The sequence below is a fragment of the Monodelphis domestica genome, chromosome 4 (assembly GCF_027887165.1).
Source record: "Monodelphis domestica isolate mMonDom1 chromosome 4, mMonDom1.pri, whole genome shotgun sequence".
NCBI lineage: Eukaryota > Metazoa > Chordata > Mammalia > Didelphimorphia > Didelphidae > Monodelphis > Monodelphis domestica.
The window spans coordinates 188,316,311-188,343,392 of NC_077230.1; the positions used below are offsets into that span (position 1 = coordinate 188,316,311).

At 37.4% G+C, this 27,082-nt stretch overlaps 1 protein-coding gene across 3 annotated transcripts in view; it reads left to right on the forward strand.

The window, feature by feature from the left end:
- The window catches only part of MTX2 (metaxin 2), a 136,163-nt gene that overhangs the window by 85,765 nt on the left and 23,316 nt on the right, over positions 1–27,082 (forward strand). For all 3 annotated transcript variants that reach the window (XM_007494421.3, XM_056794028.1, XM_056794029.1), the window contains exon 10: positions 19,025–19,192. In XM_007494421.3, coding sequence (XP_007494483.1) covers positions 19,025–19,192 — 168 coding nt within the window. The remainder of the gene's footprint in view (positions 1–19,024; positions 19,193–27,082) is intronic.

The window sequence follows — 27,082 nt, forward strand, 5'->3', positions numbered from 1 at the left end:
GAACATGGGGATTGTACACAGAATGTTTTAATTGCTTAATAATCATATTGTATAGATTAACTTCATTTTTAAAAAGTGTTTTATTTTTTCATGTTACTAAACTAGAATTTCTCTTAAATTTCCGGTTGTGGAAAATATCATAGTTTGGTGGCTAGATTATCAGACCAAGTCTGAGTCGTTATTGTATTTTGAATTCTCTTCCTAGTTCTACCATTGACTGTGGACCATAGACAGATGACTATTTTTGTGCATTACTTTTTTTCTCTATAAAAGGAAGATAAACTTTCCCCGTCATGTTAGCTATTGAGTAAAAGCCAATGAAGCAAAGGCTATTTGGTCTGATCCAATTTCACTTCTGAATCATCTCTTAGCTATCTCTCATTCCCTTATTTAATCTTATCATCTCAAAAGCTAGGATAATCTAAGAGTAGATATGGGTGTTTCCTCATTAATTGCTAAAATTTCAACATGTATCTCAGTCAACTAAGCTCAGAGTTCCCATCTCAATTTGTCAAATATTATTTACTCTAGTAAATTAGAGAAAACTTATTTCCCAATATTGTTAAGCATATCTTTCTATTAAATCTTTTAAATTTCATAATCTCTTTGTTGTTGCTCAGTCATTTTGGTCATATCTGAACTCTTCATGACCTCATTTGGGATTTTTGTTGGCAAAGATACTGAAATGGTTTGCCATTTCTTTCTCGAGTTCATTTTGTAGATGAAAAAGTTGAATCAAATAAGATTGTGTCTTGCCCAGGGTCACCTAGCCAGTAAGTGTTTGAGGTAAGATTTGAACTCAGGAAGATATTTTCCTGACTCCAAGCCTCAAACTCGATCCATTTTATCATCTAGCTGCTCCAAAATTACTGAGAATACAATTTCTTAATAGTGAAATCAAAGACATGGTAAAATAAAGACATAGATAATTATTTACATTATTTTAGCTGTGAGACCACAGTCAGTTACCTCAAACTCCCTTATGACATCATAGGTCTATACCATTTAATTCATTCAGGACAATAAAGCCTCTTCACAAATAAAGGTTACAATCATTTCATAAAGAAAGGAGCTTTCTTTAGAGTGTTTCTCCATAAAATTACTGTTAATATAGTTCAAGCAACAAAACCAGTGTAGCCAAAATTGGAAAGAAAGCAGGAAACTGGAGAAAATTGTTTGCAGCAGGTTTCTCAATTATATAGGGATCTGAACCAAATTTATAAAAATAAGAGCCATTCCCCAATTGATAAATGATCAAAGGATAGGAACAGGCATTTTCAGAAGAAGAAATCAAAGCTAACAGTGGTCATGTCAAAAAAAATGCTCTAAATCACTAATAATTAGAGAACAAATGAGTTAACATTTCACATCTATCAGATTGGTTTACTTGACAGAAAAGGAAAATGATAAATCCTGGAAGGGATGTGGAAAAATAAGAACCTTAATGCACTTTTGGTGGAGTTGTGAACTAGGCCAGCCATTCTGGAGAACAATTTGTAACTGTGTCCAAAGGGGTATGAAATTGTGTACATCTTTTGACTCAGCACTGCCATTACTAGGGCTATATCCCAAAGAGATCAAAGCACTGTTTTTGTAGTGGCAAAGAATTAGAAACTGAAGAATGCCCATCATTTGGGAAATGGCTGAAGGGATGGTATTGTGCTATAAGTAATGATGAGTGGGAATAGTTTTAGAAAAAATCAAGGTAGACATGTAAACTGAAACAAAATGGGAAGAGAGCAGAACTATGAGAATATTGTACATAGAAACAGCAATATTTTGATAATAACCATGAAAGACTTAGCTATTCTGATCAGTATGATGTTCCACAAAAATTCCAAAAGTGCTCATGATTGAAAATAGCATTCACCTCCAGAGAGAGAACTGATGGATTCTGAGAATAGATTGAAACATATTTTTCTTTCTTTTTTTCTATACATAGCTAATGTTGAAATGTTTTGCATGAGTTCACATGTATAATGCACATTACATTTCTTACCTTATAAATAAATAGGGAAGAGGGTCAAAGGAGGGAAAGGATTTGAAATTGTAAATAAAAAATTTTGAAAATTTAAAAAAGATAGTTCTAACAAGGAATGCATTTCTCCTCAGCTTCTTACTCTATGACTTCTTCATAGATCAAAGTTAAATTCACATATACTATCTTAAGAATTTCATAGGAAAAAACTCTTTGTGGAATAACAGTTAAACATATTACCCAGTTTTTTCCTTCTTAAAGAAACCATCGGTTTTATAACCCTTGTAGGAAAGCTTTTTTTTTTTATTTTAAACATTATTTTATTTGGTCATTTCCAAACACTATTCACTGGAAACAAAGATCATTTTCTTTTCCCCCCCACCCCCCCTTCCACCACCTTTCCCTCTCCCATAGCCGAAGCATGATTCCACTGGTTATCACATGTGTTCTTGACTTGAACCCATTTCCCTGTTGTTGGTATTTGCATTAGAGTGTTCATTTAGAGTCTCTCCTCAGTCATATCCCCTCAACCCCTGTAGTCAAGCAGTTGCTTTTCCTCAGTGTTTTTACTCCTACAGTTTATCCTCTGGTTGTGGATAGTATTTTTTAGATCCCTGCAGATTGTTCAGAGACATTGCATTGCCACTAATGGAGAAGTCCATCACCTTCGATTGTACCACAATGTATCAGTCTCTGTATACAATGTTTTCCTGGTTCTGCTCCTTTCGCTCTGCATCACTTCCTGGAGGTTGTTCCAGTCTCCATGGAATTCCTCCACTTTATTATTCCTTTTAGCACAATAGTATTCCATCACCAACATATACCACAATTTGTTCAGCCATTCCCCAATTGATGGGCATCCCCTCGTTTTCCAATTTTTGGCCACCACAAAGAGTGCAGCTATGAATATTCTTATACAAGCCTTTTTCCTTATTATCTCTTTGGGGTACAAACCCAACAGTGCTATGGCTGGATCAAAGGGCAGACAGTCTTTTATCACCCTTTGGACATAGTTCCAAATTGCCCTCCAGAATGGCTGGATCAATTTACAACTCCACCAGCAATGAATTAGTTTCCCCACTTTGCCACATCCCCTCCAGCATTCATTACTTTCCATAGCTGTCATGTTAGCCAATCTGCTAGGTGTGAGGTGATACCTCAGAGTTGTTTTGATTTGCATCTCTCTGATTATAAGAGATGTAGAGCACTTTTTGATGTGCTTATTAATAGTTCTGATTTCTTTGGCTGAGAACTGCCTGTTCATGTCCCTTGCCCATTTATCAATTGGAGAATGCCTTGATTTTTTGTACAATTGATTTAGTTCTTTGTAAATTTGAGTAATTAAACCTTTGTCAGAAGTTTATATGAAGATTGTTTTCCAATTTGTTGCTTCCCTTCTGATTTTGGTTACATTGGTTTTGTTTGTCCGAAAACTTTTTAATTTGATGTATTCCAGATTATTTATTTTGCATTTTGTAACTCTTTCTAAGTCTTGCTTGGTTTTAAAGTCTTTCCCCTCCCAAAGGTCTGACATGTATACTATTCTGTGTTTACCCAATTTACTTATGGTTTCCTTCTTTATGTTCAAGTAATTCACCCATTTTGAATTAATCTTGGTGTACGGTGTGAGGTGTTGATCTAAGCCTAATCTTTCCCACACTGTACTCCAATTTTCCCAGCAGTTTTTATGAAATAGTGGATTTTTGTCCCAAAAGCTGGGATCTTTGGGTTTGTCATATACTGTCTTGCTGAGGTCGCTTGCCCCCAGTCTATTCCACTGATCCTCTTTTCTGTCTCTTAGCCAGTACCAGATTGTTTTGGTGACTGCTGCTTTATAATATAGTCTGAGATCTGGGACTGCAAGGCCCCCTTCCTTTGTATTTTTTTTTCATCATTTCCCTGGATATCCTTGATCTTTTGTTCTTCCAAATGAACTTTGTTATGTTTTTTTCTAAATCAGTGAAAAAATATTTTGGAAGTTCCATGGGTATGGCACTAAATAGATAGATGAGTTTCGGTAGGATGGTCATTTTTATCATATTGGCTCATCCTACCCATGAGCAGTTAATGTTCTTCCAATTGTTCAAGTCTAGTTTTAGTTGTGTAGAGAGTGTTTTGTAGTTGTGTTCATATAGTTCCTGTGTTTGTCTCTGGAGATAGATTCCTAAGTATTTTATTTTGTCTAAGGTAATTTTGAATGGGATTTCTCTTTCTAGTTCTCGTTGCTGAGCTGTGTTGGAATTATATAGAAATGCTGATGACTTATGTGGGTTTATTTTGTATCCTGCAACTTTGCTAAAGTTGTTGATTATTTCGATTAGCTTTTTGGTTGAATCTCTAGGATTCTTTAAGTAGACCATCATGTCATCCACAAAGAGCGATAATTTGGTCTCCTCCTTGCCTATTTTAATGCCTTCAATTTCTTTTTCTTCTCTAATTGCTACTGCTAGTGTTTCTAATACAATGTCAAATAATAGAGGTGATAATGGGCATCCTTGTTTCACTCCTGATCTTAATGGGAATGGATTTAGTTTATCCCCATTGCAGATGATATTAGTTGATGGTTTTAGATATATACTGTTTATTATTTTTAGGAATGACCCTTCTATTCCTATGCTTTCTAGTGTTTTTAGTAGGAATGGGTGTTGTATTTTATCAAAGGCTTTTTCTGCATCTATTGAGATAATCATGTGGTTCTTGTTGGTTTGCTTGTTGATGTGGTCAATTATGTGGATAGTTTTCCTAATGTTGAACCAGCCCTGCATCCCTGGTATAAATCCTACTTGATCATGGTGGATGACCCTTCTGATCACTTGCTGGAGTCTTTTTGCTAGTATCCTATTTAAGATTTTTGCATCTATATTCATTAGGGAGATTGGTCTATAATTTTCTTTCTCTGTTTTTGTCTTGCCAGGCTTTGGAATTAGTACCATGTTTGTGTCATAAAAGGAGTTTGGTAGAACTCCCTCTTTGCTTATTATGTCAAATAGTTTGTATAGTATTGGAGTTAGCTGTTCTTTGAATGTTTGATAGAATTCACTGGTGAATCCTTCAGGCCCTGGGGGTTTTTTCTTAGGAAGTTCTTTGATGGCCTGTTGGATTTCTTTTTCTGATATGGGATTATTTAAGAAATCTATTTCTTGGACTTCCGGTTAAGATGGCGGCTTAGAGAAAGCTAAAGTTCAGATCTCCGGAAAACCCTTCCCGACCGATCTCAAACTATAAGCTCCTAAGGCGCCGAAATTCAAAACGATCAACAGCACAGACCCTGGGAACCCTCCTCCTGGACCTGGACCCGGATCAAAAGGTAAGGCTCCCCTCAAAAGCCAGAACCCGAGATCCCTCGGACCTCAGGGGTAGGAGCGCAGAGTCCAAGGCTCCCGGAAGCCGCAGCCCGGCCGGGCTCAGAGAGCAGGGTCCTCGGAACAACAACCCTCAGGGCCTTCTATCCGAGTCCCAGTGAAAGTCACTGCCTGGAGCAAGACAGCCTCAGGGGCTGGATCCTGCTATCCAAGTCTCAGTGAAAGTCCCTGCCCTCAGAGCTTGGGTTAGCTGCAGCCCATCCCCCTGCAGGCCGAAGAAACAGCCTCACGGCCAGCGATTCTGAAGGCAACTTCCGGAAAGCAACGTGGTCCGACCCTTCCATTCTAGTTCCAGTGAGGCATATTCAGTTTAACCCAGGGAAAGCTCATAGAACCATCTGCCCAGGACTAAAGCCTCTGAACACCAGACAGAGATAAGAAAAGCTAATCCTCCACATTCAGAGATGGCAAACTCCACAGAAACACAGAAGCCCCAAAATACCAAGAAAAATAAGAAGAAAGGGGCGACTTTGGACACATTCTATGGAGCCAAAATTCAAAATACAGAGCAGATAGAAGATAATATACAAGAAAATGCTCCAAAACCTTCCAAAGGAAATGGAAACTCTCCACAAACCTATGAAGAATTTGAATCAGAAATGACCAAAAAGATGGAAGCCTTCTGGGAGGAAAAGTTGGAAATAATGCAAAAGAAATTCACGCATCTACAAAACCGGTATGATGAAACTGAAAAGGAAAACCAGGCTTTAAAGGCCAGAATCAGGCAGCTGGAAGACAACGATCGTGTAAAAGAGCAAGAATTAATAAAGCAAAGCCAAAATACCAAGAAATTAGAAGAGAACATAAAATATCTCACCGACAAGGTGATAGATCTGGAAAATAGAGGGAGAAGGGATAATTTAAGAATAATTGGACTCCCAGAAAAGCCAGAAATAAACACGAAACTGGACATGGTGATACAAGATATAATCAAAGAAAATTGCCCAGAGATTCTAGAACAAGGGGGCAATACAGCCACTGACAGAGCTCACAGAACACCTTCTACACTAAACCCCCAAAAGACAACTCCCAGGAATGTAATTGCCAAATTCCAAAGCTATCAAACAAAAGAAAAAATCCTACAGGAAGCCAGAAAAAGACAATTTAGATATAAAGGAATGCCAATCAGGGTCACACAAGACCTTGCAAGTTCTACTCTGAATGATCGTAAGGCATGGAACATGATCTTCAGAAAGGCAAGAGAGCTGGGTCTCCAACCAAGAATCAGCTACCCAGCAAAACTGACTATATACTTCCAAGGGAAAGTATGGACATTCAACAAAATAGAAGACTTCCAACTTTTTGCAAAGAAAAGACCAGAGCTCTGTGGAAAGTTTGATACCGAAAATCAAAGAGCAAGGAATACCTGAAAAGGTAAATATTAAGGAAAGGGGAAAATGTTATCTTCTTCTTTTACTCTATAAGGACTACATTTATATCAATCTATGTATACTAATATGTGGGGAAAATGTAATGTATAAATAGGGGGTAAAGAAAGACCAAATAGAATAATCATTCTCACACAAAGATTCACATGGGAAGGGGAGGGGAAGAAAACTCCTATAAGAAGGAGAGGAAGGGGGGGGGTTACTTAAACCTCAATCTCAGGGAAATCAACTCTGAGAGGGAAAAACATCCAGATCCATTGGGATCTTGAATTCTATCTTACCCAACAAGGGTAAGGAGAAGGGAAAACCAAGGGGGGGAGGGGGAGAGGGAGAACAAAAAGGGAGGGAAAGAGAGGGGAGAGGGGGAGGGAAGAAAAAGGGAGGGACTAAAAAGGGAAACATCAAGGGAGGGGACAAGGGGGACTGTTTCAAAGTAAATCACTGGACTAAAAGGTAGAGCCGAAGAAGAAAAGGTTAGAATTAGGGAAGGCAATCAAAATGCCAGGGAGTCCACAAATGACAATCATAACTTTGAACGTGAATGGGATGAACTCACCCATAAAACGTAGACGAATAGCAGAATGGATTAGAATCCAAAACCCTACCATATGTTGTCTTCAAGAAACACACATGAGGCGGGTTGACACCCACAAGGTCAGAATTAAAGGATGGAGTAAGACCTTCTGGGCCTCAACTGATAGAAAGAAGGCAGGAGTGGTAATCATGATATCTGATAAAGCCAAAGCAAAAATAGACCTGATCAAAAGGGATAGGGAAGGTAATTATATTTTGTTAAAAGGGACTCTAGACAATGAGGAAATATCATTAATCAATATGTATGCACCAAATAATATAGCACCCAAATTTCTAATGGAGAAACTAGGCGAATTGAAGGAAGAAATAGACAATAAAACCATACTAGTGGGAGACTTAAACCAACCATTATCAAATTTAGATAAATCAAATCAAAAAATAAATAAGAAAGAGGTAAAAGAAGTGAATGAAATCTTAGAAAAATTAGAATTAATAGACATATGGAGAAAAATAAATAGGGATAAAAAGGAATACACCTTCTTCTCAGCACCACATGGCACATTCACAAAAATTGACCATACATTAGGTCACAGAAACATAGCACACAAATGCAGAAAAGCAGAAATAATGAATGCAGCCTTCTCAGATCACAAGGCAATAAAAATAATGATTAGTAATGGTACATGGAAAACCAAATCTAAAACCAATTGGAAATTAAACAATATGATACTCCAAAACAGTTTAGTTAAAGAAGAAATCATAGAAACAATTAATAATTTCATCGAGGAAAATGACAATGGCGAAACATCCTTTCAAACCTTTTGGGGTGCAGCCAAAGCGGTAATCAGAGGTAAATTCATATCCCTGAATGCTTATATTAACAAACAAGGGAGAATAGAGATCAATCAATTGGAAATGCAAATGAAAAAACTGGAAAGCGATCAAATTAAAAACCCCCAGCAGAAAACCAAATTAGAAATCCTAAAAATTAAGGGAGAAATTAATAAAATCGAAAGTGATAGAACTATTGATTTAATAAATGAGACAAGAAGCTGGTACTTTGAAAAAACAAACAAAATAGACAAGGTACTGGTCAATCTAATTAAAAAAAGGAAGGAAGAAAAGCAAATTCACAGCATTAAAGATGAAAAGGGGGACAGCACCTCCGATGAAGAGGAAATTAAGGCAATCATTAAAAATTACTTTGCCCAATTATATGGCAATAAATACACCAATTTAGGAGAAATGGATGAATATATACAAAAATACAAACTGCCTAGACTAACAGAAGAGGAAATAGAATTCCTAAATAATCCCATATCAGAAATTGAAATCCAACAAGCCATCAAAGAACTTCCTAAGAAAAAATCCCCAGGGCCTGATGGATTCACCTGTGAATTCTATCAAACATTCAGAGAACAGTTAATCCCAATACTATACAAACTATTTGACATAATAAGCAAAGAGGGAGTTCTACCAAACTCCTTTTACGACACAAACATGGTACTGATTCCAAAACCAGGCAGGTCAAAAACAGAGAAAGAAAACTATAGGCCAATCTCCCTAATGAATATAGATGCAAAAATCTTAAATAGGATACTAGCAAAAAGACTCCAGCAAGTGATCAGAAGGATCATCCACCATGATCAAGTAGGATTCATACCAGGGATGCAGGGCTGGTTCAACATTAGGAAAACCATCCACATAATTGACCACATCAACAAGCAAACTAGCAAGAACCACATGATTATTTCAATAGATGCAGAAAAAGCCTTTGATAAAATACAACACCCATTCCTATTAAAAACACTAGAAAGCATAGGAATAGAAGGGTCATTCCTAAAAATAATAAACAGTATATATCTAAAACCAACAGCTAATATCATCTGCAATGGGGATAAACTAGATGCATTCCCAATAAGATCAGGAGTGAAACAAGGATGCCCATTATCACCTCTACTATTTGACATTGTACTAGAAACACTAGCAGTAGCAATTAGAGAAGATAAAGGAATTGAAGGCATCAAAATAGGCAAGGAGGAGACCAAGTTATCACTCTTTGCGGATGACATGATGGTCTACTTAAAGAATCCTAGAGATTCAACCAAAAAGCTAATTGAAATAATCAACAACTTTAGCAAAGTTGCAGGATACAAAATAAACCCACATAAGTCATCAGCTTTTCTATATATCTCCAACACAGCTCAGCAGCAAGAACTAGAAAGAGAAATCCCATTCAAAATCACCTTAGACAAAATAAAATACCTAGGAATCTACCTCCCAAGACAAACACAGGAACTATATGAAAACAACTACAAAACACTCGCCACACAACTAAAACTAGACTTGAACAAATGGAAAAACATTAACTGCTCATGGATAGGACGAGCCAATATAATAAAAATGACCATCCTACCCAAACTTATTTATCTATTTAGTGCCATACCCATTGAACTACCAAAATACTTCTTCACTGATTTAGAAAAAACTGTAACAAAGTTCATTTGGAAGAACAAAAGATCAAGGATATCCAGGGAAATAATGAAAAAAAAACACATATGATGGGGGCCTTGCAGTCCCTGACCTAAAACTATATTACAAAGCAGCAGTCATCAAAACAATTTGGTACTGGCTAAGAAACAGAAAGGAAGATCAGTGGAATAGACTGGGGGAAAGCGACCTCAGCAAGACAGTATACGATAAACCCAAAGATCCCAGCTTTTGGGACAAAAATCCACTATTCGATAAAAACTGCTGGGAAAATTGGAAGACAGTGTGGGAGAGACTAGGAATAGATCAACACCTCACACCCTACACCAAGATAAATTCAAAATGGGTGAGTGACTTAAACATAAAGAAGGACACCATAAGTAAATTGGGTAAACACAGAATAGTATACATGTCAGACCTTTGGGAGGGGAAAGGCTTTAAAACCAAGCAAGATATAGAAAGAATCACAAAATGTAAAATAAATAATTTTGACTACATCAAACTAAAAAGCTTTTGTACAAACAAAACCAATGTAACTAAAATCAGAAGGGAAACAACAAATTGGGAAAAAATCTTCATAGAAACCTCTGACAAAGGTTTAATTACTCATATTTATAATGAGCTAAATCAATTGTACAAAAAATCTAGCCATTCTCCAATTGATAAATGGGCAAGGGACATGGATAGGCAGTTCTCAGATAAAGAAATCAAAACTATTAACAAGCACATGAAGAAGTGTTCTAAATCTCTTATAATCAGAGAGATGAAAATCAAAACAACTCTGAAGTATCACCTCACACCTAGCAGATTGGCTAACATAACAGCAAAGGAAAGTAATGAATGCTGGAGGGGATGTGGCAAAGTAGGGACATTAATTCATTGCTGGTGGAGCTGTGAACTGATCCAACCATTCTGGAGGGCAATTTGGAAGTATGCCCAAAGGGCGACAAAAGAATATCTACCCTTTGACCCAGCCATAGCACTGCTGGGTCTGTACCCCAAAGAGATAATGGACACAAAGACTTGTACAAAAATATTCATAGCTGCACTCTTTGTGGTGGCCCCAAACTGGAAAACAAGGGGATGCCCATCAATTGGGGAATGGCTGAACAAACTGTGGTATATGTTGGTGATGGAATACTATTGTGCTAAAAGGAATAATAAAGTGGAGAAGTTCCATGGAGACTGGAACAACCTCCAGGAAGTGATGCAGAGCGAGAGGAGCAGAACCAGGAGAACATTGTACACAGAGACTAATACACTGTGGTATAATCGAACGTAATGGACTTCTCCATTAGTGGCGGTGTAATGTCCCTGAACAACTTGCAGGGATCCAGGAGAAAAAAACACCATTCATAAGCAAAGGATAAACTATGGGAGTGGAAACACCGAGAAAAAGCAACTGCCTGAATACAGCGGTTGAGGGGACATGACAGAGGATAGACTCTAAATGAACACTCTAATGCAAATACTATCAACAAAGCAATGGGTTCAAATCAAGAAAACATCTAATGCCCAGTGGACTTACACGTCGGCTATGGGGGGTGGGGGGGAGGAAAATAAAATGATCTATGTCTTTAACGAATAATGCTTGGAAATGATCAAATAAAATATATTTAAAAAAAAAAGAAAAAAAATCTATTTCTTCTTCTGTTAGTCTAGGCAATTTATATTTTTGTAAATATTCATCCATATCACCTCGGTTGGTATATTTGTTGCCATATAGTTGGGCAAAGTAGTTTTTAATGATTGCCTTAATTTCCTCTTCATTGGAGCATCCTTGATGCTGTTAATTTGCCTTTCTTCTTTCCTTTTTTTAATTAGATTGACCAGTACCTTGTCTATTTTGTTTGTTTTTTCAAAGTACCAGCTTCTTGTCTTGTTTATTAAATCAATAGTTCTATCACTTTCGATTTTATTAATTTCTCCCTTAATTTTTAGGACCTCTAGTTTGGTTTTCTTCTGGGGGGTTTTAATTTGTTCATTCTCAAGTTTTTTAATTTGCATTTCCAATTCCTTGATCTCTGTCCTCCCTAATTTGTTAATATATGCACTCAGGGATATGAATTTTCCTCTAAGTATTGCTTTGGCTGCATCCTATAAGGTTTGAAAGGATGTCTCGCCGTTGTCATTTTCCTCAAAGAAATTATTAATTGTTTCTATGATTTCTTCTCTAACTAACCGATTTTGGAGTATCATATTATTTAATTTCCAATTAATTTTTGATTTGGCTCTCCATGTACCCTTACCGATCAATATTTTTATTGCCTTGTGATCTGAAAAGGCTGCATTTATTATTTCTGCTTTTCTGCATTTGAGTGCCATGTTTCTGTGACCTAGTATATAATCTATTTTTGTGAATGTGCCATGTGGTGCTGAAAAGAAGGTGTATTCCTTTTTGTCCCTATTTATTTTTCTCCATATGTCCATTAACTAGTTTTTCTAAGATTTCATTCACCTCTTTTACCTCTTTCTTGTTTATTTTTTGGTTTGATTTATCTAAATTTGATAGTGGTTGGTTCAAGTCTCCCACGAATATGGTTTTACTGTCTATTTCTTCCTTCAATTCTCCTAGTTTCTCTATTAAAAATTTGGATGCTATACCATTTGGTGCATACATGTTGATTAGTGATATTTCCTCATTATCTATACTCCCTTTTAACAGAATATATTTACCTTCCCTATCCCTTTTGATCAGGTCTATTTTTGCTTTGGCTTTGTCAGATATCATGATTGCAATTCCTGCCTTGTTTCTATCAGTTGAGGCCCAAAAGGTCTTACTCCAACCTTTAATTCTAACCTTGTGAGTGTCAACCCATCTCATATGTGTTTCTTGAAGACAACAAATGGTAGGGTTTTGGGTTCTAATCCAATCTGCTATTTGTCTACGTTTTATGGGTGAGTTTATCCCATTCACATTCAAAGTTATGATCGTCATTTGTGGATTCGCTGGCATTTTGATATCTTCCCCTAGTACTGACCTTTCTTCTTTAGCTATATCCTTTTAAGCTAGTGATTTACTTTAGGTCAGTCCCCCTAGTCTCCTCCCTTGAGATGCTTCCCTTTCTAGCCCCTCCCTTTTTATGCTCCCTTCCCCTCCCCCCTCTCCTTCTCTCCCTTTTCATACTCCCTCCCCTTCCCCCTCCTTAATTTTCCTTTCTTTCTTGCCCTATTGGATAAGATAGAATTCAGGATCCCACTGGATCTAGATGTTCTTCCCTCTCAGATTTGATTTCACTGAGAGTAAGGTTTAAGTAATTCCACTTCACGCTCTCTTCCTCTCCTTCTCATATGAGAGTTCTTCCCCTCCCCTTCCCATGTGTATCTTTATATGGGAAAGATTATTCTATTAAGTCCCCCCCTATTAAATCTTAGTGTTATCGTCGGTTCCCCCCTCCCTTTTCCTTTCTTTGCCCCCACTTTCCCCAAATCTTCTTAATGCCCCAATCTTTCCCTATGCATGTTTCTTCTGACTACTCTTATGATGCATACAATTTTTGAAAGTTACACAAAACATTTTCCCCACATATTAATATATATATATATATAATTTGATGTAAATGTAGTCCTTATAGAAGAGAGTTTGACTTAAAGAAAAAGATAAGATTTATCTCCTTTTCCCTTTCTTTCATATTTACCTTTTCATGTTTCTCTTGCTTTCTGTGCTTGGATATCAAATTTTCCACTAAGTTCTGGTCTTTTCTTAGCAAATGCTTGGAAATCTTCTATTTTGTTGAATGCCCATACTTTCCCCTGGAAGTATATAGTCAGTTTTGCTGGGTAGTTGATTCTTGGTTGGAGACCAAGCTCTCTTGCCTTTCTAAATATCGTGTTCCATGCTTTGCGGTCTCTTAGTGTATTAGCTGCTAAGTCATGTGTGATCCTTATGGGAGCCCCCCTATATCTGAAGCTCCTCTTCTTGGCTTCTTGTAGGATTTTCTCCTTTTCTTGGAAGCTCTTGAATTTGGCAATTACATTCCTAGGGGTTGTATTTTGGGGATTTAGTATAGAGGGTTTTCTATGAACCCTTTCTATTTCTATTTTGCCCCCTTGCTCCAGAACGTGTGGGCAATTTACTTTTATAATCTCCTGTAGAATAACATCGAGTTTATTGTTTATCTCTGGTTTTTCTGGGAGACCGATAATTCGGAGGTTGTCTCTTCTTCCTCTGTTTTCCAAGTCTGTGACCTTTTCAGTAAGATATTTTATGTTTTCTTCTAATTCATTAATTTTTTGGCTTTGCTTTATTGATTCTTGCTGTTTTATGATCTCATTTTCTTCGAGTTGCTTAATTCTGGTTGTTAGGGTCTGGTTTTGATTTTCAGCTTTGTGTGCCCTTCTATTGGATGCTTCGAGCTCCTTTTCCAATTGAGCAGTCTTATCTGTCAGACTGCTGATCTCTTTCTCCCATTTTTCTTTCCAGGTTTCCATCTTTTGAGTAAGTTCCAGTTTGAGATCTTCCAGAGCTTGTTGATAGTTTCCATTTTGGGAGGCATGTTCTGAATTTTTTTGGATTTCCTCCTCATTCTCTTCTTTTCCTTGGGTATTTCCACCATAAAAGTTTTCAATAGTCACCTTTTTCCCTTTCTTCCTGGAGGCTTAATTTTGGGCCATGTGAGCCATCCCTTTGGTGGTTTTATTCCCCTTTCCTTTTTGTTCTGGGGTCTGGGTGATATGGACGGGTTTTCTGTGAATTTAGGTTGCCTCAGACTAGTTCTTCCCAGCCTCAGAGGTTTCTTAAAGAGCTGGGCCCCTAATCACAGCCAAACTGCCCAGGTGTTCAGCTCCGCCCAGATAATCAGGGCGTAGTCTGCCCCTGGTGTTTAGCTCTGCCCAGATGCTCAGCGCAACCGCCCTGAGAAAGGCTCCTTGGGCCCCCTGTGCTCAGTGCAGGATTCTCCTGTGAAACCGCCCTGAGACGTTTTTTCCTGGAAGTCCCCATATCCCAAGGACCCTGGAGTGCCCCCTCAGACAGAGATGTTCCCCACTCACTCGCTGTCCCAGTGAGCGCTCCGGTAGCTCACTCTGGTTTGGTGGGGGAGGTGGGGGGGGGGAAGGGCGGCTCAGTTCACGTTTCTGTGCAAGCTTTCCCTCCTTCTTATTATAGTGTGGAAATGTTCAAGCCCCAGGTACCTTCACTTCTGTGGGATACTGGGGAGTCCTGTTCCGCCAAAGGTGATTTTTATGTTCCTTTGATGTGGTCTATTTCGTTCGGTGCTGGGGAGAGGAAGCGTGTGGTGTCTAGATTGCAGCCATGATTACCCGGAAGTCAGGAAAGCTTTTTGAAATAGGTATTAGGTCAAGAATAACTTTTAACAATTTAGGTAAGGAAAGGAATGGTTAAAAAAAGCTCCTGCCACTGTGGTTGCTGGGAAAAGAGAGTAGAAGGGAGCAGAACAGTGGGAAAGTAAAAGAGAAAGAATAACTATTAGCAATTCTTTTGATCACCAGGTAAGAACATTTTGACCAAAGCAATTCATGAAGAGTAGTTACCCAGATGTGGAGTGATCTGCTCACTTTATAGGGAGAAAGAAAGGAAGCAGTATCCCAAATATGTCCCAAGGAGCACCTAGTGCAGAAAGCATTTATGTTGTCAAATATTGGAGTACCAGAAGAAAAAGTATACAAGAAAGATTCCAGGGCTGATATATGATCAAGATACTGGGAACTAAGGATCAAGGTATGGTGATGAGGTGTTTATGAAACAAGGCCCAGTCAGGGTAGGGGAAAAAGGCAGAATTGAGGATGTTTGGGAAAGAGATATTTTAACCAAAAGGAGGGAGAACCATACTTGAGAAATTTTAAGAGGCTATTTTTTTACATTGTAGTTGCAATTTAGATATTTAAAGAGTTCTGTTAGAACTGATGATGCAAGATAAGGGTGAGATAAGATACCCTTGAGTAGCTGTAATACAAAATTCATGATAGAAATACAAAATGAAGTGCTGTAAGAATTTAGAGTTTGGAGAGATCACATCTGGGTGATTAGGAAAAAGTTCATGGAAGAGATGGCATTTGAATTAGGTTTTGAATGATAAGATTTTAACTGGTGAAAATAGGGAAGAAGAAAGGCATTACTTCCATGGGGAATTTGGGGAAAGGTGTAAAAGCAAGTATGATGTAGAATTTATTTGGGAAACAGCTAATAGACAAGGCAGGAGGTGGTGCAGTGGAAGGATCCCTAGGCCTGGAACAGGAAGACTTGAGTTCAGATCCCAACTTACAGATTTACTCACAGTGTGACTCTGGATAAATCACAACTTCCTTTGCCTGAATTTCTTCAACTGCAAAATGGGAATAATAATAGTACCTATCTCAAAGGGTCATTATGAAGATCTAATGAGCTAATATTTGGAAAGTGCTTAGCATAATGCCTACTTGGTTTCTAGAAGGTGTTACATAATTGCTTATTCCCATCTCTTAGTCTTGTTTGGAATGTAGAATATATGAAAATGAATACCTAAAGACAAGCCTGCCAGGATAGCTTGAAATAAACATTTGTATGTCATCTCAGAATTTTTGTGACAAATTTTCTAAATTACAAATGTGATATTTGAAAGATTTAAAAATTCTTGTAAGGTGATTGCTTTTGAATCCAAGTTTTAGGCAGTAAATGTTCTTTGACAAGCAGAAGAACTTTTATTGTGTTTTCCTTTAACTTTGGGCTATAGAGAAGATACAAGATAATGAGAAAGGGTAGCAGCAGTGTATTGAGTTGGTTAAATGGTGAAAGACAAAATTTGATTGGAAAGGCACGTTTTATGAAAGATGGTAATTGGAGGCTATTGTGTATAGAGCACTTTCTGAAATTAACTTGCAGAAATTGCTTTGATGATTTTTGGGTAAGACTGTGGTCACAAATGCAGCAGACCAATGAAAAGCCAAGAGAGATTTGTTAGAAAGTTGGCTTCAGTTTGTTGTAATAGATACTGTTCTACTTCCTGTTTAAATATTCTAAAGTAACTTTCCACATAGTTGCAAAGATTATATAGCATCAAATCAATTTTTATATGTCATATCTATACATAATTCAGCACCTCTGGGGTTATATAGATAAATCTTTGCAGCAAATAATATTTTGGACATTTCAGATACATTTCCAGAGCTCTCTAATTTGAAAACACGTCATATTCGTTGTCATCATCTTTACTGATCTTGTAGGGTACCCATTGTAGGGTACCCAGGGACTTCTTGTTAGGACTGCAGGAAGTTGGATTCACCTTCCCTTGGATTTGATGCTATAAAGCAAAGTGCTATAATAATATTTGCAGGAAATAGAAAAAAATCAGTATTTGAGATACTTCCCTCAACTTTCTCAGTCTTTTCTCCTATGTTTTTGTTCTTTTTATGGTCTTCGTTCTTTTCAAGGGTAAATTGTTTGTTGTGCCTGCAGCTTACTATCTTTTAGGCCACAGATAAAAAGCAATTCCTTAATTAAGGATAGATAGTAATTGGACCTTTGATTTCATTGTTACAGGGAACTCCCAAGTGAGGAAATTCCCTCAACCCACATGCATCTCTGCAACTTGTATCTTAGAGCATTGCCTTAGAACACCATGATTAGATGACTTGCTCAGGGTTGCAAAGTAAAATGTGTCAAAGGTGGAACTTGGACTCAGGTCCTGCTGACTTCCAGACCAGCTCTCTTATGTATTGTGACATGCTGCCTAACTTAATTAAAGAGGTCACTTGTAAATTCCTCCTGGTCTTAGCTTTCCTTTCAAGCAAGCCTACAATATCTGATTCTTATCATTGCCCAATGAAGGTGGCAGAGATAGAACGTTGGGGTTCCTGTACCTTACTGATGTTGGTTCAATAGTATTGTCCTTGTACATGAGAGACAACACATTTCTTTGTTACTCAGAATTAATTAGTAGCTTTTGTATTAAGGAATAGTATAACAGACATTTATTAAATGCCAAATGTGTGCAAAGGATATGACATACAAAGTAAATTTAGGCAGAGCCTCTAGGAAATCATATAGTGTAGGAAGGGAGGATGAGACCCCAACTGATAGCTATTATATCCAATACTGTATTACAAGGGGCAGCTAGGTGGCACAGTAGATAGACCACAAGGACTGGAGTTAGCTGTGCCTAGGTTCAAATCTGGCCTCTGACATTCCCTAGCTTTGTGATCTTGGCTAAGTATCCTTCTGTCTTAAGAGTTGTTACTAGGACAAAAAAAAAAGTTAAAAAACTGTATTATATAAATGCATTATTAGAGAGTTACAAAATCAAATATGTTAACTTGGAAATAACACAGAACTACCAAAGTAGTCAGAAAAACCACTGTTTAATCAGGATAGGGATAAGTCCAATATTTGGCCCTTTATTCAGAGTCTGGTGCCACAACTTTTACAGGGTTTACACCCTAGACTCTTGTGACATTATCCTTGGGAGTACTACCCTGCTAGATGATGATTCCAAGGAACAAAAGAATTTGGGGAACCTACATACCAATTGGGGGAAATCCAGGGGCAGGGAAAGATGAGTGACTTTACTATAGCTACAAAGAAAATGGGAGTGTTCAAACTACACTGACAGGATACAATCAAGCTTGGGGAAAGAATCATAGCTAGAGGCTAGAGTCTAAGGGAAGGGGCTGCTTACAATGATACTAAAAGGGTTTCTAGGTTCCATGTTGACAAATATTTTATGAAGTCTAAGTGGAAATTTTGTTACCCAAGATGAAGGAAAATGTCCAGGGTGAGTTGTAGTTTGAATTAATAGAGGGAAAGGTTTCCATTTTAAGTTATTGAGTTGATTAAATGATAAAAGAACAACTATTTGAGAAACATTTTAAGTAGGAGAAAGATATCCCTAAAAGAAATACTAAAAGTACTGAGGAAAGAAACTTGGAATGAAGTTCTTGAAAGTGGTACATCCAGAATAATATAGGACTTTTAAAAAATGTTGTGTAGCATCTAGAATTGACATAATTTTAATTGATAAGCATTCAGCCTAAATTTGTTTTCTTATTTCCTTTAGGATAGTACCATTGCACAAAACAAATCAAAGATTGAGTTAATATTTAAAACATATACTACATAGCAAAATAAAATAAAATTCAGCCAGGTTTTGTTGTGGCTCAATTTAAGATCTAGAAGACTGCCATTCTAAAATGTTAGGATTGTGAAAAACAAATATTCATATTTCTTTATATTGTAGTTTAAAATTTGGAATTTAAAATAGTCAATGGGGATGTGTTCATACTGATACAGCAAAAGCATGCTACATTTTATTAATGCTTCCCTTCCTTTTTTTTTTTAGACCAACTGAACTTGATGCCCTGGTCTTTGGCCATCTCTTCACAATCCTTACCACTCAGTTGATCAATGATGAGCTCTCTGAAAAGGTGAAAAATTACAGCAACCTCCTTGCTTTCTGTAGGAGAATTGAACAGAACTACTTTGAAGACAAAGAACGCGTCCCTCTCAGGTTGGCCTAGAGAAACTTGTTGAATTAGCTTCTTCAAGGAAAAGTCTAATTCTTAAATTAGGTTCGACTTCATGATTGTAATAGTATCAACATTTAAAAAATGAATACAGCTTGTAGAGACCTCCATTGTATAACAGCCCCTTCTTATGTATTTTATAGTCTATGTATACACCAAACTATTCTGAATCACTCTATTGTGTTCCAGATTATATGTGGAAACGTGTATGTACATAAAAATAAAGCTTTAACAATTATATGAGGGTTTACCCCCCTAATTCCTCTGTCAGCTTTATGCATATGAATTGAAAGAATGCTTTAAGATCTTCCCTGGACAAAGATGAAAGATGACATTCATGATGGCAATCTTACTAGATGGGAAAACTGGCCATGGAGGTGGGAAATGATCATTTTAGGACTGAATAAATATACACTGAGAAAGGCTGCCTATGTATAAAGTGTTTAGATCATATATACTTGTTTAACTTTTTAAAATGTAATTCTTGTTTGGAAATAGTTGGGTAAAAGAAATATTTAGAAGGTGGTTAAAGTACATTTAGTAAAGGAATAAATCTACCTTGTGACACTTAGATCAGAGGACCATAGGTTAAGAGCTGGAAGGGACCTCATTTTGTTAAGAATTTTTCTTAATGATTTTTCTCCCCTTTGGAGGAAAAAATTACTAATCACAAAAGTAGTAATATGGAGTTAGGAAAAAACTGCTAGGTATAAATTTTAACATATAAGTTATTTTCAGAAAGTTCTCTTTTTACTGTGTACTTTACCATGGATCCCTCTTCCTTTTATTCTTATTTCCCCACAGGTTCCCCCCCCTCCCCAAAAGTCCCTAATACTCAGTTACTTTAGTTTATGTTGAGTTTCCTTTATGGCCTATTATGTCCTAATTCTTTTTTTATATAATCTTTATTCTTGAAGTTTTTTGGGTTTCTCCATGGTATTAATTTGATAATCTTATCTCTTCTGTACATACTTTTGTACTTTTAATTTTCTTTCTGGATCATTCAGTACACACAATCTAGGCCTTTTCTTAATGCTTTTTTGGATGGAAAGATACCAATATTAGCATTACCAAGATATACATTTATTGTTTTCATTACAGTTCACTCTCTTTTTTTCTAAAGATAAAGGGCTTTAGGAGACAGTGGATATTTATTCTAAGCTGAGATTTCTGCTCTTATTTAAGACTTACTATGTATGGATCACTTTAGGTCTTGTTGCTGTCCTCTGTCAAGGTGAATCAGCATCAAGGCAGAATGCATTAGAAAATGGAAACCTTGACATCCCATTATGGTGATTCAGTTTCCTGCCTTTACCTTTTAAATTGGAGCATTTAAAGCCAAGTCACAGTAGCTAAAAATTATCACTGAAAAGTCAGCGCAGCTTGTTCCCATTCTGCTTGCTGACAAAGAAAGCTAGATGTGTGTTTGGTTGTTTTCTTTTCTCCTGCCAAATGTTTGAGGTTATTCTGAATGCTCTAAAAGTAGCATATGCCCTATTATGTGAACTTCCATGTGTAATTTTACAGAGTGACTCATTAGGAAACTGAGTAGAATAAGGAAAATAATCATTGCAGTCAAGAGATACTATATACATAATGTTAATGTACTTTGAGTTTCTTATATGAATGAAGTAATATTTGTAAAGAGCTTAGTACATGTCTTGTACATATTAGGTGCTTAAAAATCCATCCTTCCCTTCCTTCCTTCCTTCCTTCCTTCCTTCCTTCCTTCCTTCCTTCCTTCCTTCCTTCCTTCCTTCCTTCCTTCCTTCCTTCCTTCCTTCCTTCCTTCCTTCCTCCCTCCCTCTCCCTCTCCCTCTCCCTCTCCCTCTCCCTCTCCCTCTCCCTCTCCCTCTCCCTCTCCCTCTCCCTCTCCCTCTCCCTCTCCCACTCCCTCTCCCTCTCCCTCTCCCTCTCCCTCTCCCTCTCCCTCTCCCTCTCCCTCTCCCTCTCCCTCTCCCTCTCCCTCTCCCTCTCCCTCTCCCTCTCCCTCTCCCTCTCCCTCTCCCTCTCCCTCTCCCTTCCCACTTTTCAACTTCTTTCCTAACTAACATCTTCTCTTCCATTTGACTTAAAACAAATTATTTCTGTGAAGCTTTTTTTTTTCTTTAAAAGTCTTGGTGACCTTTTGATTGCTTTAAACTTTTGGATGAGCAAACTTTTTTTTTTTAAAGATCATGACCTTTGAGTTGAATAAGACTTTAGGAATTGTTAACTCAACCCTTTCATTTTACAGATGAGGCAACTGAGGCACAAAGAATTTAAATGATTTGTCTAAGATCATCTAGTTAATAATAAACAGAGCCAAATTGTTAGTATTTTTTTAGGAATCCTAAACTTGAGAAAAATAGATGGGAATGTTCTATATCAAATTCATTTATCACTTTTTATTTTTGATAATGTTGATTAATGATTAATGCATATAGTATAGCACCTACTATTTTTTAAAAAATAGCTAATAAGTGGCTGATTATTTGAGTTCAAGTTTATCCAATGCTAAAAGAAAACTTATGGATAGAATGTGAAAATTCTAAATTATTTGTAATTGCCTAATTTTTCAATTGTATTTTAGCTCCTGGCTTTTGATATATGTATGTTTTATGTTATGGTTTCTAATTTATTATGTGAATTCTCAAATAAAAAAATGTTTAATATATTTCAAATTATGTAAATGATTCACCAATTCTATTTCAATTCCTAAGTGAGTTTGGATTATTCTATATATATAGGCTTTGTTAACTTGACATTTGTGTCTATACTATGCTGTATACTCTTAGTCATTTGGTCTGAAGCCCTCATCATATATTACTTGTCCTAATGAACAGTGATAAGCAGAGTTATAATGTGACTGAGTGAAAAGCCTTTCTTTTGTGCAGTTTAATTTATTTTACTTCTGAATGTGTTTTTTGCTGTTCTGTTTGGGAAAACTGTTATCCAGTAGCCATAGAGTCTATTCTGTTAGTGGATAATCTTCCAAAAATCTTTGTGACTTGGGGTAATTTTTCTATGTCCCAAGCTCTATATCTTTAAAATATGAATATTTGTTACTTAATTATTTTCCAAGTGTTTGGGGTTTTTTTTGTTATTGTTTTGTTTTGTTTTTGAAGAATGATGTTTGGAAACTGCCATGACTTCCTTAGAGAGGATTGGTAGTCTTAAAAGTTACATTAAGAGGGTAGCTAGTTGGCTTAGTGGATTGCGAGCCAGTTCTAGAGATGAGAAGGTCTTGGATTAAAATCTGGTTTTAGACACTTCCTAGTTGTGTGACCCTGGTCAAGTCACTTAACTCTCATTGCCTAGTCCTTACTGCTCTTCTGCCTTGTAACCAATACCCAGTATTGATTCTAAGATGGAAGGTAAGGGTCTTAAAAAGTCACATCAATATGAACAAGAACAAAAGTCTTAATTGAGAGTATTTTATATTTGCTATATAGATATGTATCATACTTATCAAGAAAGTGCAAATATCAATAGTAGAAATCAAAATAGCAGTGTGTGGCGTTTTAAAAAATCTAATGAATAAATGATATTGTTAAGTATACCTACTTTTTATTTGAGTATTAACTGTCATTTTTGAGATAAAAATAAAGGATTAAGAATCAAATTCCTTTTACATGATTCCTGAGAAGGATTTTTCATGTCATTCATGTGATAATTAAAAAACCTTTTTGCCATCTGTTGGATATATTTATCATCATCCTAGAGGAGAGGTTTGAGGTTCTTGTTACAGGTTAGACAATGGGAATGCTTTGCTTAATGATTTCCATTTTTACAGAAATCTGCTGCTGAGCTACATTGTCACTGATACAAGGGCTGAGCACAGATTCACCTGTTTCTTAAGACTTCCTGGAGTCTACCAGGGGCATTCCTGATCGTTTACAAGGTTTAGTAATACTCACTTTCACCGTGTAACAGAATAACTTCAAAAAGATTTTATAAATCTTGGAATGAATATCACTTTTGCTATTTGTGGTGTGGTGGCTACACTCTATATCTCATAAGTCAACTTGCCCCTTCCTCTGAGGGCCATACAACGTCCGTGGGATAAATTGTAATTTTATTCTGCCAAATTCAAGTACAGGATGATCCCAAAGCTTTAAAGCTTAAACCTGCACAGAGACTTTGGGATCTCTCCATAGTATGTACTAGTTAGTTGAATATTCTGGCTAAATAGCAGGTTACTATATACATGCATACATAATGCATGCATAGCTATTTTAGCTCGCTTTTATATAGCTATAATGTGTATACACACACATTCCCACCTGCCTGCCAGGGGGGCTTGATATGTGTATATATAACGTGCAGTGCAGATGCATACATGTGTGCATGCACTCATAGGCCTATGTGCATACGCAATACATTATGCATACAGTTGTATGTGCAGCTATAATATGTATATGCTGTAACATACCCACACATCCATGTGTGTATATGTGTTTATAATACACACATATATAAGCATGTATGTATGTGTGTTTATACATGTACTCATACATACACACATGTATATTTGATAATATGATAATGTTGAGTTTCTTGGTCTTGGAGTCAAAAATCAAAAAGTCCCAGGTTTATAGACCACCTCTGGTAGTGAGTGTTTGCATGGCCATGGACGAGTTACCTGAATTCCGATAAGCCTCATTTGTCCTCATCTGTAAAACAATGGGACTTGTCTATATGTCCATTCTAGCTTTTAATCTCTGATCCTGCAATTTGGAAAATAGTTAAACAAATTGGAGCTATGAGGGTTTTTGAACTGAAAGAAAAGACAAATATAGGGAATTTAGAGCCTCCAACATTTGGGGGAGTCAGTGCACAGTAATCAGAGCCATGAGGACAGTGCACAATGGCTTGCCATAATGCCAAGGAAAGGAATGCTCTAAGGGAGCAGACTTCTGACTCGTGGCAGTGGGCACTCTTGATTCCGTAGAGGGCAGAGGAGGAGGCACGTTTCTCTTCTCAGTAGAGACACAGAAGGTTAGCAGTGCAGACACAGTCAGTGATGGGTTTTCTGTCATTTGAACTTTGCTTCATTTTGTTTCGATGGAGGATTATTGGGTGGCAGAGAAAATAGGTTGTCAGAAAACTACAAAGCGTGTAAAAAGGTAAAAGTGATGTTCTTCCATTTGAGCAAGAATTGTTGCACATGTTGATTTAATAATCGACTTGCTCTGTTTTGAAACATTCAACTAATTATAGCAGCAACTGTTGACTCCAGTTAAAAGAAAACTAGAAAACTTACTCGCTTTTTCCCTTAATGAAGCAAGGCAACATTTTTCTCAATAAATAGAGTAAGTGTACTTACAAAGTATTTTTAAAAACTGTTGATGGGCATAGGAAATGGTAACTTCATGTTCATTTAAATGGTGGGATATTTGTTTTGGTTAATTAAGACTCAATTTTTGGTTTTGTTAAGACAGACTTCTCATATAGTTCAGTGATATTGGTCATTTCATGACAAAATTTTTAGCTGTATGTGCTCATACTTTAATTATTCCAAATATGTTCTTGAAGATAGAATGTATGTTTTAAAGTTGAGCTGACTACAATTTTTTACTATTCTTTAGAAAGAAGTAATTATATTCAATCTGTATTAAATGTAGTTCTCAAAACAGCAAAATTGAATTTAATGAAATGCAGCATAGTAAGCATATATATATACGTATAAACAAATATAGCTGGCATTTAAAATAAAATTTCATTTTAAAACTTTGTTCTAGAATTAATACTAAGTATTGACTCTGAGGCAGAAGAGTGGTGAGGGCTAGGCAATTAAGATTAAATGATTTGCCTAAGGTCTCCTAGCCAAAAGTATCTGAAGTCGGATTTGAACTCAGGGTCTCCCAACTCCAGGCTTGATGCTCTATCCACTATGCTATCTAGCTACCCCCTGGCATTTCTAGAAAACCAAAGAGAATTGAAAAGAGGTACAAATGAAATGTTAAGAATAAGGTGGTTCAATCATTTTTCAGTCATCTGATTCTTCATGATCCCATTTGCTGTTTTCTTGGCAAAGATATTGGAATGGTTTGCCATTTCTTCTCTAGCTCTTTTTACAGGTAAAGAAATTGAGGCAAACAGGATTAAGTGACCTGCCTAAGGTCACACAGCTACCAAATGTCTAGGCCCAGCACTGTATCCACTGCCCTACCAAGCCCTCATCACTCTTCTGCCTTGGAATCAACACTTAGTATTAATTCTTGAATAAACAAAGTATTCACCTCCTTGCTCTGTTCCTTACATTGCTTAGCTGGGCAGTATTAAAGCTGTTTTAAGGGTCTAGTTTTTGTCCAACAAGTCCTATTGAGTAACTGCGGTCCTTCCTGCCTGCCCCATCCCTCCATATCTCCCCACCACCCAATCTGGGTCTTCAGTACCAGGAAGCCTCTGATACAGGGACTTCCAGTTTCCTGGGTCGTTGGTGCTCACCAGACCTTCCTGAGCAGTACACCAAACACTGATGCTAACGTGGTCCCCGAAGCACAGGGGAAAGATGAAGAGAGAAGTTACCAGCAAAGACATGGCAGCACCACATGCCAAATCCTGGGAGCTCTCAAATGCTGCTGTAGACTCCCTCTCTCCCTCTTGCTCAATACCTGAATACCCTCTTGTTGGAGACACGGTGTTAGCACATCCTTTCCTGCTCTACTTTGGAGCATCTGTCCTGGCACGTGGGAGAGTTATCCATTGTGCCTGCCAGCTATCTCCCCACCTCTCAGAGCCCCTGGTAAGTTTAAAAAATATTCTGGATTTTACATCTTTCATTTCTGAAGCAAAGAAAAAGTAAACCCACATCAATTGTATCTGACAGAAATCTTCCCCACCCAGAGACCCCAACCTTTGCCGTGAAGGAGGAAGCTGATTTTCTCACCTCTTCTTTAAGGCCAGGCATGGTCATTAGAATTACAATGTTTTGTTTCTTTTTTCTTTTTTTTCTTTTCATTTATTTAAATTGTCTGTGTATATTGTTTTCCTAGTTTTCTACTTTACTATGTATTGGTTCATATAAGTCAGCCTTGCTTCACTGAATTCTTCATATTTGTTGTTTCTTACAGCACAATAGAATTCCATTACTTTTATGTAGCACAATTTATTTGGCATTCCTCCAGTCAATACTTGTCCTTGCTGGTCCTTCCACCCTCCCATTCCTCAACGGTGACACTTTTTCCTTACAGTCATCCTCGTCTTCTTTGGCTAGTGTTGATCCCTCTCTCTTCCTTAATCCTCTTCTCTCTAGGATTTTGGGATATCACTGTCCTGGTTTTGTCTCCACTTCTCCGGCTCCTCCTCTAGCTCCTTTGCTGCTCCTCCAGCAGATCACCCCCTCTTTCTCATCCCCCATATTCAATCTGTTGCCAAGTATTTTTGATTTCACCTTTGAAATGTCTCTCCCATATGCCTTGTCTCTCTTCTCATATTTCCACCTCTCTCAGGCAGGCTTCGATGACTGCAAGTGGGTCTATCTGTCTCAAGTCCCTCCCTATTCCAAGCCATTCTCCATTCTGCCATTAAAGCGATTTTCCTAGAGTGTATATCTTACCATGTCATTTCCCACCTCCTCCCCACTCCCTCACCCAGCAAAGTAGCTTCCCATTACTTCAAGGAGAAAATACAAAATGCTCTATTTGACATTCAAAGCCCTTTATAACGTGGCCCCCTCCTGCCTTTCCCAGCTTCTTACATCTTATTCCCTGATATGTAGTCTTCAGTCCAGTGACACTGGCTCCCTGGATGTTCCACAAACAGAACCCTTCGTTTCCCAGCTCAGGGCCTCTTCTTTTCCTCCTCTCCTACACCTGGAACGGTCTTCCTCCTCCACTCTGACTGCTGACTTCCTCAGCTTCCTTTAAGGCTCAGCTAAATCCCACTGG